Below are 14,902 nucleotides of genomic sequence, written 5' to 3' on the forward strand. Positions count from 1 at the left end.
CGAAGGGAAGCGGAAACATCTCCAGCCCCGAGCCCGCTAGGCAGAGAGGCGCATGCGCACCTGGCGGCGTGCGGGTACGGGGTTCGCAGACTTCTTCCGGAGGGTTGTTGCTGTGCAAAGCGTAGTTGCGCTCTTAGCAGTCAGGGCTCTGCGACAGGTTCCACGTAGAGGACCAACCGACAACTCCCAACTTTCACCGTTGGGTTGGCTTCCCCCCACCACCACTCCGGCACCTCCTTAGCGACGCCATCGGCGTAAAGCCCGCCCACTGTTGAACCCGCCGAGCCACCACTTCCGCCCTCGCCTTCCACTGAGCAAGATGGCTGAGGAACCGGAGTCCGCGTTGCAGCTACCTCCCTCAACTGCTGCTGATGGCGAAGGACCTACAGAGGTCTCCCCAGAAACAGCCACTCCGGAGCCCCCTTCTTCCGCCGCGGTCTCCCCGGGGACAGAGGAACCTGCCGGCGACACCAAGAAAAAAAGTAATTTTGAGAGCAGTTTCTTTCTAGGCAGAGGCGGGAGGTTTAGATTGCGTCCGACTAGTCCCTGGCGGCCAATAAAGGAGCAAAATTTAGAGGAGGGCTGGTGCCAGTCGTGGCTTTCGACCAGTGAGGAGAGAGGAAGTGTAGTTTTCGGCTTTCGCGACCTTTGAGTTGAGAGCCTCGCAGGGGAGCCGTCTCTGGACGCACCTTCGCGGTGTGGCGCGGGTCCTTGGCCGCCACAGTTCTTGTTAGACTGCATTCCACTCTTCCTCGGAGTTGGCCAGACTGCGGGCTCTTTGAAGGTGGGAGCTGAGTGGGATCTCGGGTGGCTCCAGGGACTTAATATGGGACGTAATTATTTGATTAATGACTTAAGGTGTTAGGGATGGTCGGTAGCAAGACTGGGTTAGAATCCACGCCTTCCGGCAAGTTCGCTGTTTCTTGCATGAACTGCGTGTGAATTCACTCCTTGTACCAAAAAAAAAAACCCTGAAATTTTACCAAGTATGAAGAGTGGTAAGAGAAAACCAAAGGCATAGGTATCGCCTTCTCCGCCCTACCCCAAACCACTTGGAACCTTTATAAGCGAGTCATTTCATTGCTTGCGTTAGTCCTCAATTCATTGCTTGAGAATTGGTTCGCCATTGTAAAATACGGAAAATCCTAAGGAAGTCACTTGTCCTTGGGCATTCTGTGTATCCTCACATCAGCGATTACGATTCGGATTGGTTGACCCTAGGCCTCGGTTTTTCTCAGTACAGAGTTTTAAAGTATGGGTATGGCACTCTCTCCCTTTGAAGTCAGACCACCTCTACCTTTGGGGGGAAACTTACTCTGCCATTTCCACGTGATGCCCTAGAAGAGTAACAGAAACTTGTGATTATTTCTGTAAAGAAGCACTAGAGTCTTTCTGAAGAATTCCATGATTTTTACAGATTCTTGCTCTCTTTTTTCCCTCATTTTACTATAAGCAGAAACAGACTTTTCCAGGTTTTTTGTTGTTGAGGGTTTTTTTGTTTGTTCGCTTTTTGGCGGGGGCGGGGATGGGGGTTGACTTTGACAGCCTTAGTCAGAAGCTTACTACTTGACCCTGAAGATAGCTGAGTAAAACAGAGGCAAAAAATTAATGGCCCATAACCCAGATACGGCCTCAGGTTATATGGCATGTTTTCTTTGGTCTGCATAGTTTTCTTTTTCCTTAAACCACCATTGAAAAATAGTATTTTCATTTTCTGGCCCTTGGGCATTTGAGTTTGCCTCTGTGATGAAAACTTAGTTTCTAGCCATTGAATTTCTTCCTTGAAGTTACTGTCCTTTCTTGAGGACCTCTTCTGATGGAAGAAGCTTCAATATTTCATATGCTCCACCTTTAGTTTAAGCTACAGAAGAATAAAGATTGCTGAAGCTGACCAAGGTTGTTGGTTCTTAGGAACTAATTAGGATTACTTGGGAGAACTTTCGACCTTACCAATGCACTACTTCCAGAAGATTCTAATGTAATTGATGTGGATACCTGTATTCTTGTAAATGTTAATTCTGATGTATAGCTATAGTTGAGAACTCTAAGCAAATCACCTTTAGAATTAAAAAAAAAAAGTTACAGCTGTAACTACAGTAAGTAACTTTCCTTCTCTAGCTTCTTGCCTTCCCGCTCTTCTCCCTCAGTGTATATATAACTCACAATATTTTCTGCCTCACTTGCTGAAATACCCAGGTCCCAAGGGATTAAGGGAGGTATGGAAGCTGAGTAAACCAAAATCATCTCTGTTATCTCCCAGTTCATTCATATTTAAATAACTGAAGTTATAATTATTAAATGGAAAAAGGAAGATAAACTTTCAGGAAGATAAATTGTATGTGTCCTGTGTTCTAGGTACCTTCATTCCAGGGGCAAACTTAAATAAATTGATTGCATTGACCTGGTGGGAATCTCAATTTTTAATACCAAAGAACGAAACAAGGAAGATGTAGTAGCATGGAGCTAACTTTAGGGGGCAGCAGTACACTATTTTGCTTTCAGTGTTACTTTTGATTGTAGATGTCTGATTTTTTTTTTTTTTTTAAAGATTTTATTTATTTGGGCGCCTGGGTGGCTCAGTTGGTTAAGCGACTGCCTTCGGCTCAGGTCATGATCCTGGAGTCCCTGGATCGAGTCCCGCATCGGGCTCCCTGCTCGGCAGGGAGTCTGCTTCTCCCTCTGACCCTCCCCCCTCTCATGTGCTCTCTCTCTCTCTCATTCTGCCTCAAATAAATAAATAAAATCTTTAAAAAAAAAAAAAAATTTTATTTATTTGTCAGAGAGAGAGAGCACAAGCAGGGGGAGTGGCAGGCAGAGGGAGAAGCAGGCTTCCCGCTGAGCAGGGAGCCGGATGCGGGACTTGATCCCAGGACCCTGGAATCATGACCTGAGCCAAAGGCAGATGCTTAACCACCTGAGCCACCTAGGCATCCCTGTCTGGATTATTGAAACTTGATTTCTCTGTCTGATATCTTTTGGCTCCTAGTTGTATTTTCTTTTTAATACTTTTTATTACATAATATTAAGTTTATTGCAGAAAACTTGGTGGTTACAAAAAGCACAAATAAAATCAAGTGATCGTCTATAATGTCACTACTGAGAAGTAGCATTTTGGTTCATATTCCACATTTCTGTGAACATGTGTTTGTGGTGGTTTTAATGAAATTGATATCCTATTGTACATTGCTGTTTTGTATTTAGTACATTTTGATAACTTAGTCATACTGTTAAGTATGCTTTTATAGTATGTTTCTCTAGTGGCAGCTTAATAATCTTAGGGTTCAGTAAGTATGAGTTATTAGCTGATACTATTCTAAGTACTTTACATGTGTTAACTAATTTAATCCTCACAACAGCCTTGTGAGGTAGGTGATATCCTCATTTTACAAATGGAGAAACTGGCACAGGGTGATTAAAAGCTTGTCCCTATATATATCCCTAGCAAGTGATAGAAGCAGGATTTTGAACCCAGGGAATTTAGAATTTTGTGCTTTACTATATTATATAAATTCTATCATAGAGTGTAATATGCTGTATTTAACCAATCTTCTGAATATCCTTGCTGGATATTTAGGTTTACCAAGGTTTTGGTTTTTTGTTCTTTGGTTTTTTCCCTGTAAAAATAAAATCTTCAACAAAGGTGAAATCCTTCTCTTCACATCTCATATTTTCTTAGACTAGATTCCTGGAAGTGTTATTGAGCCAAAGTATATCTTGAAGTATTTGGATATCTATTACCATAATGTTCTCCAGAAAGGGTATACATACAATTGTGTTTTCCCAACAGTAATATTTTTTTTTTTTAAGATTTTATTTATTTGAAAGAGAGGGATAACAAGAGAGCACAAGCAGTGGGGGAGGGAACAGGGAGAAGCAGGGTCCCGATTGAGCAGGGAGCCCGACATGGGGCTCGATCCCAGGACTCTGGGATCATGACCTGAGCTGAAAGCAGATGCTTAACTGACTGAGCCACCCAGGCGCCCCTCCTAACAGTAATATTGTCTATACCCTTGTAATTTTACTAGTTTGGCCGTTGAAAAAGAACATAACATTATCTTATGTATTTTTCTTTCTTATTTTCTTTTCTACTATCTTTTCTTCTTCTATCTTTATTTCTTTGGAATTGCCTGTTATGTCCAAATGCATTTTAAAGGTCAGTTTCATGGGGACACCTTTGTGGGACTGTAGAATCAAGGGAAAAAATCCACAAAAGCATGAGAAAGCATATTACCTAACATTTCTACATCTTGGACATGCTTCCAGTATCATAAATACATAAACTGTATATCGATTAAAGGTTTAAGTTTTCTGAAGTCTTTTATATCACATTTTCTTTGGATCGTTCATTGTAATTGCCAGTGTTTTTTTCTTTGACAGTTGATGTCCTGTTGAAGGCTGTGGGAGACACCCCTATAATGAAAACAAAGAAGTGGGCTGTAGAGCGAACCCGAACCATTCAAGGACTCATTGACTTCATCAAAAAATTCCTTAAGCTTGTGGCCTCGGAACAGTTGGTATGAAAGCAACGGTGATCATTTCCCTACATAAATTCGCAGTAGTTCCTAGGCAACTATGAATAATTGTTGTACACAGAAATACAGTATTTTAAGCAAAATGGATGTTAAGGAAAAAGGAGCCACATATGTTCCTTTAGTAATGTCTTTATTTCTTTTGTTGATGGGATTTCTGTACTTTATTGAATTCTCTGTGGAACTCTGAAATGAAATGATTTTTAGATTTGCTTTTATGGTGCAAACCACTTTTTTACCTACTATATTGGTTTGTTTGTTTTTTTCTCATTGACCATGCAGAAAGATCTCTCATAAAACATTGGTACAGAGAAGTTCTGGGATTTTTTTTTTTTTTTTTAAAGATTTTATTTATTTATTCATGAAAGATAGGGAGAGAGAGAGAGACAGGCAGAGGCAGAGGGAGAAGCAGGCTCCCTGCTCAGCAGGGAGCCGGATGCGGGACTCGATCCCAGGACTCCGGGATCATGACCTGAGCCGAAAGCAGACGCTTAACCATCTGAGCCACCCAGGCGCCTGAGAAGTTCTGGGATTTTTAAAATTTGTTTTGCTATCAGTGTTCCTTTCCAGTATTCTTGAGGTAAGCAATATATCTTTTGCAACGTCATGGAAGAACTAAGAGAGATGCCTATTTCATAGTACAGTACATGGTAAGCACTTTGTGGTGGTGTTTGTAAGGATTAATGTTTTAAATGCTACTGGTTTTTATCTTGGTATTTTACTACAGAATTTTAAATGGTTACATGTATTTGGTATTTTTTTTGTCACGTGTTATAAGTAATATATCAGACACCTTTATCTGCAGATCACAATCTTGGTCAGTACTAACACAGGTAGTCTATGAGTAGTTAGGTAATGAAGAATCATTAAGTATTTTTAAAATACAAATTAAGATTTGTATGTATTAGTGTTGGGGAGGGATATAGTTGCTTATGAACTTAGAAGTAAGAATGCATAAAATGGGTGAATTAATTTATTAAAGTGGTATGTGTTGGAATTTGTTTCTTCCTGTCATTGAGGAGGAAGAAACTGACCTAAGAGTTTGGCTATAAGTGGCTCTCCTGAAAGGATTATAGGTACAAAAGTAAGTGCCTGGTAGGTCAATCACTAGAAGGTATTTGAGGCAGGAGTCGCATAGAGCCAAAGATTCCTCCAGAGGAAGTTGCCTTTGTGATCAACTAGAGTGAGAAAATCATGTTTTATAAGTGTGCCATATAGCATTTAATTAAAGAAATGCCAGAGATGGATGCATATGGTAGCTAAAACCTCAGGAGCAGAGGACTTGACTAGCATCCAAGTCTAAATGGAAAAGTTAGGGGACTGAAGCCATAGACTTGAGAGAAATGAGTAGAGGCTATCTGTACTAAGGGTGCAGCCTGAAGAGTTGGTGAAATAGAAAACCAGAAGAGTACCACAGAATTAAGGCATTACTATAAGAAATTTATGAAAAGAAGATGAAACGATGGTATGTCCTATGTTAATGTTAAGAGCCTTGACTCTTTGTGTTGCCTATATTCTGTAGTCTGAAAGGACTTGATGGATAGCAATTTGTATTAGGTTGAACCATGTAAAATTGCCATCAGTCAACCATTATAACATAGAAAAATAGCAATTTCATGTGGTTCAACTTTATTTTTTTAATGGGATTTTTTTTTTTTAAGATTTTATTTATTTATTTGAGATAGAGAGTGAGACTCTGGGACCATGACCTGAGCTGAAGGCAGATGCTTAACCGACATGAGGAGTCACTCATGCGGTTCAACTTTAAACCTTTATAGTGAATCTGATTAGTTCTTTCCGTTTAAGCAATAAGAAACAAAAGTAGAATCATTTTGTCACTTTCCTAGACTGAACTAGAACTCACATCTGACTTTCATCTAGCTGTTCCCCACAGTATTTTAAGCAAAATGGATGTTAAGGAAAATATAACGCTAGGGATTCTGTGAAGATAGCAGTGGTGTCAGAGGCATGATTGGATCTTCAGATTCCCACAAAAATGTTTTTGACTAGACAGCAAAACCAAAAAACAGTTGATCAGTATTTATAACAAACCTAGATAAGGGAGTATCCTCATGAACCCTAAAATGCATGGTATCGCCAAATGTACTGAAAAAAGGAACAGGATTGGCACCCGGCAGCACTGAGAGAAGGAGAACCTAATATAGCCAGCCGGTATTCACTGGGAAGTAGAGCAGGCCAATTTAAGTATGGTAGCTGAAAATGAGAGGGTTTGCTGCTCTCTGGTAGCAGGTGTTTACAATGCATCTGCCCCAAGGAGGACTGAAGGGGCTGGAGCAGTCTAGCCCCAGAGGGTTCTCCAAACAGACTCAGTAGGGCTCCTTGCAGGACAAGACCCCACACTGAGGAGGAACTTCGGGAAGTGAAACAAAATTGAACAGGGTTAGGAACAGGAGAGAAGAAAGAGAAAGACCAGATAAAGTGGAGCGGAACAGGGTGGAAAGCTAAAGTTGAAGAAAACTAATTACATATAAAAATAAGCAACGGAGGGGCTCCAGGGTAGCACAGCTGGTTAAGCGTCTGACTCTTGGTTTCTGCTTGGGTCCCGATCTCAGGGTCGTGAGATCAAGCCCATGTCAGGCTCTGCCCTTGGCACAGAGTCTGCTTGAGATTCTTCCTCTCTCTTCCTCAGACCCTCCCACTCATGCTCTCAGTCTCTCAAATAAATAAGTAAATCTTAAAAAAAAAAAGTAGAGTGTTAAATCCCATACAGTGTTATAAGAAAGAAACATAACATTTCTAAAGACAATGAAGGCATGCCAGAAAGATGTGCCTGTAGTACAAGTCAGTAACTGGAACTTAATATTTCAAAACGAGCTAAAAGACAGTAAGGAAATGATACAAGATGTAAAAGAATAACAGAAATCAGCATTAGAAAAACTCAATTGAAGTGACAGAGCTCAGGGAAGGAATTACAAATAAAAGTTATTTCAGAAATGGAGATTCGAGGGGCGCCTGGGTGGCTCAGTCGGTTAGGCGGCTGCCTTCAGCTCAGGTCATGATCCCGGGGTCCTGGGATCGAGCCCCGCATCGGGCTCCCTGCTCAGTGGGGAGCCTGCTTCTCCCTCTGGCCCCCCACCCCCCCCCGCTCATGCTCTCTCTCTCTCTTTCTTTCTCTCACTCTCTCTCAAATAAATAAATATAATCTTGGGGCACCTGGGTGGCTCACTCATTGAGCGTCTGCCTTCGGCTCAGGTCATGATCCCAGGGTCCTGGGATCGAGCCCCACGTCAGGCTCCCTGCTCAGTGGGGAGCCTGCTTCTCACTCTCCCTCTGCCTACTTGTGTTGTCTGTCAAATAAATAAATAAAATCTTAAAAAAAAAAAAAAGAGAGATTCAAGTAGGAGAAGCATAAGAGCAAATAACCGAGAATGCCTTAGGAAAAATAGAAGGCAAAAAGCTAATTTTTTTTTTTTTTTAGGAGAGAGGCAGAGGGAGAGGGAGAGAGAATTTTAAGCAGTCTCCACGCCCAGTGCGGAGCCCCACACAGGGCTCGATATCACAACACGGAGATGCAATCAAGAGTCAGACACTTAATTGACTGAGCCACACAGGAGCCCAGTAAAGGCCAATTTTTTTTAATCAAAAAGAAAGGTAAAAAAAAGATTTCAGAAACGGAGGCAAATAATTGAGTATGAACAAAGGAAAGTGAACATACGGATAACAGGAGTTCCTGAAAAAGCAAAGGAACAAGACAAATAAAAGTATAAATCAAGGGAAATTTCTTAATAAAATTTGAAACTACATATTGAAAAGTTACTTGAGAATATCAACAAAGAATAACAAGCACCAAGAAATACTCTGGTAAGATTAACTAGGCTTGAAATAAAAAGAAAAAACTTCTTTGGACATATAGGGGAAAAAAAGAGGATATGACTTTGAAAGAAAATTAGATTATCATCAAATGTTGATAGCAAAGTTATAAGGAAAGAAATTGTGAGATAAGAATTTTATATTCAACAAAGCTGACTTTCAAAGTATTTATTTGAGATAGAGAGAGGGCGTGTGCATGCGAGCCCGGGAAATGCACAGGGGGAGGGAGAAGGAGAGATCTCAAGCAGACTCCACACTGGAGCACAGAGCCCAACTCAGAGCTGATAGCAAGATCCTGAGATCATGACCTGAGCCAAAACCAAGAGTTGGATGCTTAACTGACAGAGCCACGCAGGCACCCCAAAAACTGATTCTAATAGACATAAACTATTAGCAATGTGCAAGAACTTGGAATTGTTCCCATGAACCTTTCCTGAGGAAGCTACTACAGAAAGAGCTTCATAACGATGAAAGTAAAGACCAGCGGTTTAAAAACAAAATCATTTTTTAAAATAATTTTATCTTCCCGAGTTGTAGCGTTCAGCAAAAGATTGCATTGTGAACATTTTACTTTCATGGAATTTTAAATTAGGTGTATTGCTTTTTTTATTAGTTGCTTTCAATTGCTAACTCCTGTTACACGAACCATGTTGAGTTCCTGTAGTTCTCTACATCTACTCTACACTGACACTCCTTACTTTTGCCCCATTTGCCTCCAGAGCCCTTATTACTCTCTTCACCTAGTTAAATCCTGTTTATTTCTCAGGTATCTCCTCCAGGAAACTTCTCTGGCCTTTATGCTAGGCCGAACGAATGCCACATCTCTGTGTACTGTACACCTTGTTATGTGCACTTGTCCCATCTGTATTCTTCTCTGTTGGTGTGTCTGCCTCTCCATTAGATCAACAGCTCATTGAGGGAAGAGATCATAATAATTTTCATAGTTCCATACTTTGTGCAGTTTCTAGCACATAGGAGACACTCGTTGACTATTTGCTGAAGTAAACTGTCATTGAGAGTCTTCATCCTAATTTAAAATGTACCAGGAGTAAAATCTCTGTCCACTCAAAGTGCCAGGAACTAAACACAAATTATTATGTATTATAGGAAATTCACATTAAAATGCACACTGATTTCTATTCTGAGTTTTTATGTTAGAACATTACTCAGTCTTAACAATGAATTGATAATTAAGCATGGACTATTTTGAAATAAAGTAATAACTAGTGTCTATTGAGTACATATACCAGGCACTGATACATGATGTGTCTTAATCTCATTTTATCTTTCCCAGCAGCCCCATGAAGCACAGGTACTGTTATTTTGTATACTTATAAATAAGGAAACAGAGTGAGAAAGCTTATTTGTATTTGGAGCCAAGATTCAAACCTAGATCTATCTCAGTAGAGTTTCTATTTAATTACCACACTGTATTGCCTGGGGGAGAAATGGAAGCAATATTTATTCTTGTAATAGCTGGTGACCCGTGTAGTATCTCTCAACTAACTATTGCAATACAGTTTTTTTTCTTTTAAGACTATGTTAAGCCCAGGAAATTTTAGTCTTAGAAATTGATTACAAAGGAAAATTGAATGTTACCTGCAAATAATGTTTTTTTGTTTTCTAAAAAGAAAATTATCAAAAGCCACTTTGACACTGTGGCCTTTTGTTTCAGGATCTTCAGAAATGATTTTTGGTTTTGTTTTTGGTTTTTTTAAAGATTTTATTTATTTATTTGAGAGAGTGCACAAGCAGTTGGAGGGGCAGAGGGAAAGGGAGAAGCTAACTCCCCGCTGAGCAGGGAGCCCCATGTGGGACTTGATTCTAGGACCCTAAGATCATGACCTGAGCTAATCAAAGGCAGATGCTTAACCAACTGAGCCACCCAGGCACCCCCAGAAATGTGGGGGGTTTTTTTGTTTTGTTTTGTTTTGTTTAAGATTCATTTGACAGAGAGACACAGCGAGAGAGGGAACCCAAGCAGGGGGAGTGGGAGAGGGAGAAGCAGACTCCCCACTGAGCAGAGAGCCCAATTGCGGGGCTCGATCCCAGGACCCTGGTATCATGACCTGAGCAGAAGGCAGATGGTTAACGACTGAGCCACCCAGGTGTCCCCAGAAATGTTTTAAGTACTAGAAATGTTTTAGTAAAAATAGACTAAACTGAAACATTGAACAGTGAATCCTTTAAAGAATAAGGCTTTGTTACTTTTTTACTTCATTTATGTTACTTTGTTTTTTTTTAACGTCACATGGCTGAAAGTGACTTAGTAGTGGTACTCTGCCTGAAGTTCAGTACCTTTGAGAGTTTTCAAAGGTGATAAAGGTAGGGACGCCTGGGTGGCTCAGTCGTTGAGCATCTGCCTTTGGCTCGGGTCATTGTCCCAGGGTCCTGGGATCGAGCCCCGCATCAGGCTCCCTGCTCCGCGGGAAGCCTGCTTCTCCCTCTCCCACTCCCCCTGCTTGTGTTCCCTCTCTCGCTGTGTCTCTCTGTCAAATAAATAAATAAAAGTCTCTCAAAAAACCCAAAGGTGATAAAGATTAAAAATATATATATATATATATGTATATCTCCAACCATTTGTGTCATTCACCCCCCCTCCAGAAAAATGCACAAGTAGCTCAAATATTAAATTTCTTGATTTTGGACTATGTGTAGAATTTCATTTGGAGAAATTCTGTCGTTATTATGAGTAAGTGGAAAAATTAATATTTCCAATAATTACTTTCTTGAATAAACCTCCAAATGCTATTTGTAAAGACAATATTTAAAAGTTTCTTAGTTATAAAAAGTTAGGAACCACTGTTCTAGGACCAGAAATTCTGTTACTTTTAGTCCTCCATAGGAAAGATATGATGGAGCTTTGAGAGATCTCATTAGTTGAGTAAGTTATTAGAATTAGAAGGAGTCTGGGGAAGCTTTTTTTCAGTTCTGAAGACAAATTGAAATAGCTGACAACCCAGAAGAGTGCAGATTAATCAGGATACCATTAAAAATGAATCATCTTTTTTTCTTTCTTGCAGTTTATTTATGTGAATCAGTCCTTTGCCCCCTCCCCAGACCAGGAAGTTGGAACCCTCTATGAGGTAATACATCAGTACTTTGCTTTCTAATGGAGTATGCACGTCTGTGTTATGTCATCATAAACTCAACATTTTAAGAGATGATATGCCATTCTTAGCTGTCATGAAAGAAGAGATTACTTTGTTATATCTAACACTTAGAACATAGTTGGATCTCAAATTACAGTGATGGAAGAATTAACAAATGAATAATACCAACAGAAGATGACTTTGAAGTACAGTAATCCAGATCTGCCTCCCAAGATGTTGAAAAGGAAGAGCTACATAAGAAGAATGACTTTATTCAACATTCTTACAGTTTAGTGGCCATAATCCTTTGAGTGTACACACTAGCACCACTGCTAGAAAACAGTACATACCTTGTCATCAGAGATGTAGGAAGGGGACAAGCCCACCCGTTCCTAAAATGCCAGTTTTTTGTTGTTGTTTTAAAGATTTTATTTATTTGACAGAGAGACACAGCAAGAGAAGGAACACGAGCAGGGGGGGTGGGAGAGGGAGAAGCAGGCTTCCCGCGGAGCAGGGAGCCCAATGCGGGGCTCGATCCCAGGACCCTGCGATCATGACCTGAGCCCAAGGCAGATGCTTAATGACTGAGCCACCCAGGGGCCCCAAAATGCTAGATTTTATTAAACATTTATGATTACTGATGTGTCCAAGAGTAACCTGGATCTGTTGAAAGAGTCTTATAGATAACTTACATGGATGAGGATATTTATGATACACGTAACGTTTTTTTCCTTAGTTTCATCTAGGAATAATAGAAATTATATGGAGTTTAATTTATTGCCTTTTTTTTTCCTTTTTGTAGTGCTTTGGCAGTGATGGTAAACTGGTCCTACATTACTGCAAATCTCAGGCATGGGGATGAAGTACAGAGAAAAAGCTCTTGCTAACCAGATGAATCTTCACAAAGCAAACAGCTCTGGAAAAAAGTTGATACTTGTGACAAGAGACTTGGGAATGTGATCTACACAGCATGTATCTACTATGAATCATGTTTATGCATAAAGAAATCCATAGAGTAGATGGACTCACAAAAATGTGATTTGTATTAATACACAAATCATCATAAAAGATTGGCTTTACAGTATACCCATTACTAGAACTATTGTTCCAGATCAGCCACCAAGGAGTTGAAAAAGGAGCCTAAGACTGTAGAAAACTTCTTTGTTACCAGTTCTCAGTGACTGAAATTGTTTACTTGTAGACAGAACACTCTGCTGCTTTTTTTCCCCACTATGAAAGTCAGTTTTCTAAAGGATTCTTTTTGTGCGTATTCAGGGAAGTTCAGTCTGTCTGAGGTATGGGGTGTACAGTTAGATCTACAGTGTTAGGGAACTTAGTCCCGTTGATCTGCTGGCTTTATGTCCTACACAGTCCAGTAGGGGGCAGCCTAGCTGGCAGAAGGAGTTAAGCAGTTTGGTTTTACAACTTTGCCAGATGATAATGGAGGAAAATAGAGATTCCTGCTCATTTCTGGCAAACATCTAGCCAAGAGAGCACGCATGTTGACACACTGGAAAGCTGCTTTAGAGAATGTGTGTCGTTTAGAATTATTTTATTGAGAAACAGAAGGAATTTTACAACTTCTGGACAATTGAGTCATAAACCCTTTGCAGTCCCATCATTTAAATGATTGTGAGCCCTAATGGTTGTAACCGTGGTGTTATTTTGTGTCTTACTTTTACAGTGTCAGAAGCACTCAGTAAACCTGGCAACCTCTTGAGTTTTTTATAATCTGTTTTCTAACTTGAAAACACTCGAATAATAGGATAGCCTTAGAGTCTATATGTATTTCATGTTGTGACTGAAAGTCCCATTTTCCCTGATACTATTCGGCTGGTAATTGCTTGAAGTGAGATTCTGTATTACATCATTCTGTATTATAATGGTAATGTAGCATTTCAAAAAGCATTCCAATAAATTGAATGGAATGTCCAAACAGGAACTGAGATGTATACAAGAATTCTTAGTGTTTATTTTCAAAGGTAATAGGAATGTATGATTTTGTCAAAAGACTTTGAACTACACTCTTGTCCCTTTAATCCCACAATGTACTTTATGGTTAATGATCTGCCCTATATTAGCCTTAGTGTATGCTAAAGAACAATTCAGTTTACAGTGATGAAATCACTGTACAGTTCTCATTTTTCTGCCCAAGAATGAATTTTTTTTATGAATTTTATTTTTTATTTTATTTTATTTTTTAATTTAAATTCAATTAGTTAACATACAGTGTATCCAGAATGAATTCTTAAGTTCCCTTATGCTGATGACCCTGTGTAATAAATCAGTATAGCTAGTAGTTAGCACTGGAATAATACAGGTCGAATTCTGCAAATTAATCTTGTAAAACTAGGTAAGAAATCTGTATATAGGTTGAGAGCTGTGAAGTATATTTTGAGTCAAATAAGTTGGATATAGAAAAGATCTGTTCTCCAGCTTTGTCCACTTACAGTTTATTGAAGGGTGTGAATATATTTATTTATTTATATGCATATATATATTTAACATGTAGCAAAAATGTGTTTAAATTATATTAAATTTGCCCCTAAGGTTTCAGGGGATAGGATACTACCTCAGCAATCAGAACTACTTGAGTTTGAATTTATTTATTAGAGCAAAAGAGAGCATGAGCAGAGGCAGAGGGAGAAGCAGACTCCCCACTGATCAAGGAGCCTGATGCTGGGCTCGATCCCAGGACCCTGGGATCCTGACCTGAGCCGAAGGGAGACTAACTGACTGAGCCAGGTGCCCCCACACCTTGCCTGTTTTCATCTCTAATAACCTTGAAGAATATATAGGACTTCACTACATTTTTTTCAAATCTTATTTACACTATTATCTCTTAAATCCTTACCCAAAGGATTTAATCATTCCATGCTGACTTTGCAACATTTACTTTTAAGCCTGGATCTCACAAGTTATTGAGTGACTAGAAACTAAAATACAGTTCACAGGTATTTTTGCAGTTACCTGGTTTAAACTGTCTTAATTGCAATTGAACCCGGGGGTTGGGGGGCACTGAACCCTTCCAGTTATATTTTAAGTTTCCTCTGTTTTTTGTTTTTTTAAAGATTTTATTTATTTATTTGAGAGAGAGAGCATGAGAGTGGGGAGGGCCAGAGGGAGAAGCAGACTCCCTGCTGAGCAGGAAGCCCGATGCCGAACTCGATCCTGGGACTCCAGGCTCATGACCTGAGCCGAAGGCAATCGCTTAACCAACTGAGCCACCTAGGCGCCCTAAGTTTCCAGTGTTTATGAGAAAATCGATGTCTGCAATGTCATGCTTTGTCCTACTGTGCAATGGTGACCCAGAGCCCACGGAACATCTATAATGAGAACTGTGCTTCCGCTTTTGACGGTATCTGTGCCAAGGATTTCATCAAGAGTTACCCATGTTTAGGGTCTAAGGTAAGCTGAGAATGTTTATCAGTGATCCAAATAAGTTTTGAT

The 14,902-nt window shown here is 40.0% G+C and overlaps 1 protein-coding gene across 2 annotated transcripts; it reads left to right on the forward strand.

Moving 5' to 3' along the window:
- Positions 1-108: 108 nt before the first annotated feature.
- ATG12 (autophagy related 12) lies at positions 109-13,394 on the forward strand. 2 transcript variants are annotated; one of them, XM_006736872.3, is made up of 4 exons: positions 109-482; positions 4,378-4,514; positions 11,384-11,446; positions 12,255-13,394. In XM_006736872.3, the coding sequence occupies exons 1-4, from the start codon at positions 320-322 to the stop codon at positions 12,312-12,314; spliced, it is 423 nt and encodes a 140-aa protein (XP_006736935.1). In that variant the 5' UTR covers positions 109-319; the 3' UTR covers positions 12,315-13,394. The 2 variants fall into 2 exon arrangements, with proteins under 2 accessions (XP_006736935.1, XP_081683365.1); XM_081827239.1 differs by lacking the exon at positions 11,384-11,446.
- Positions 13,395-14,902: the final 1,508 nt, after the last annotated feature.

The sequence above is a fragment of the Leptonychotes weddellii genome, chromosome 7 (genome assembly GCF_054177405.1).
Source record: "Leptonychotes weddellii isolate Sample4059 chromosome 7, ASM5417740v2, whole genome shotgun sequence".
NCBI classification, from domain to species: Eukaryota; Metazoa; Chordata; class Mammalia; order Carnivora; family Phocidae; genus Leptonychotes; species Leptonychotes weddellii.

What these genes read in the sequence shown, in the direction of transcription:
- ATG12 (XM_006736872.3), top strand. Translation starts at nt 320, where the DNA reads ATGGCTGAGGAACCGGAGTCCGCGTTGCAGCTACCTCCCTCAACTGCT. An exon ending in CGGCGACACCAAGAAAAAAA is followed by an intron (nt 483 to 4,377) that starts GTAATTTTGAGA and finishes TTTCTTTGACAG; the next exon opens with TTGATGTCCTGTTGAAGGCT. An exon ending in TTGTGGCCTCGGAACAGTTG is followed by an intron (nt 4,515 to 11,383) that starts GTATGAAAGCAA and finishes TCTTTCTTGCAG; the next exon opens with TTTATTTATGTGAATCAGTC.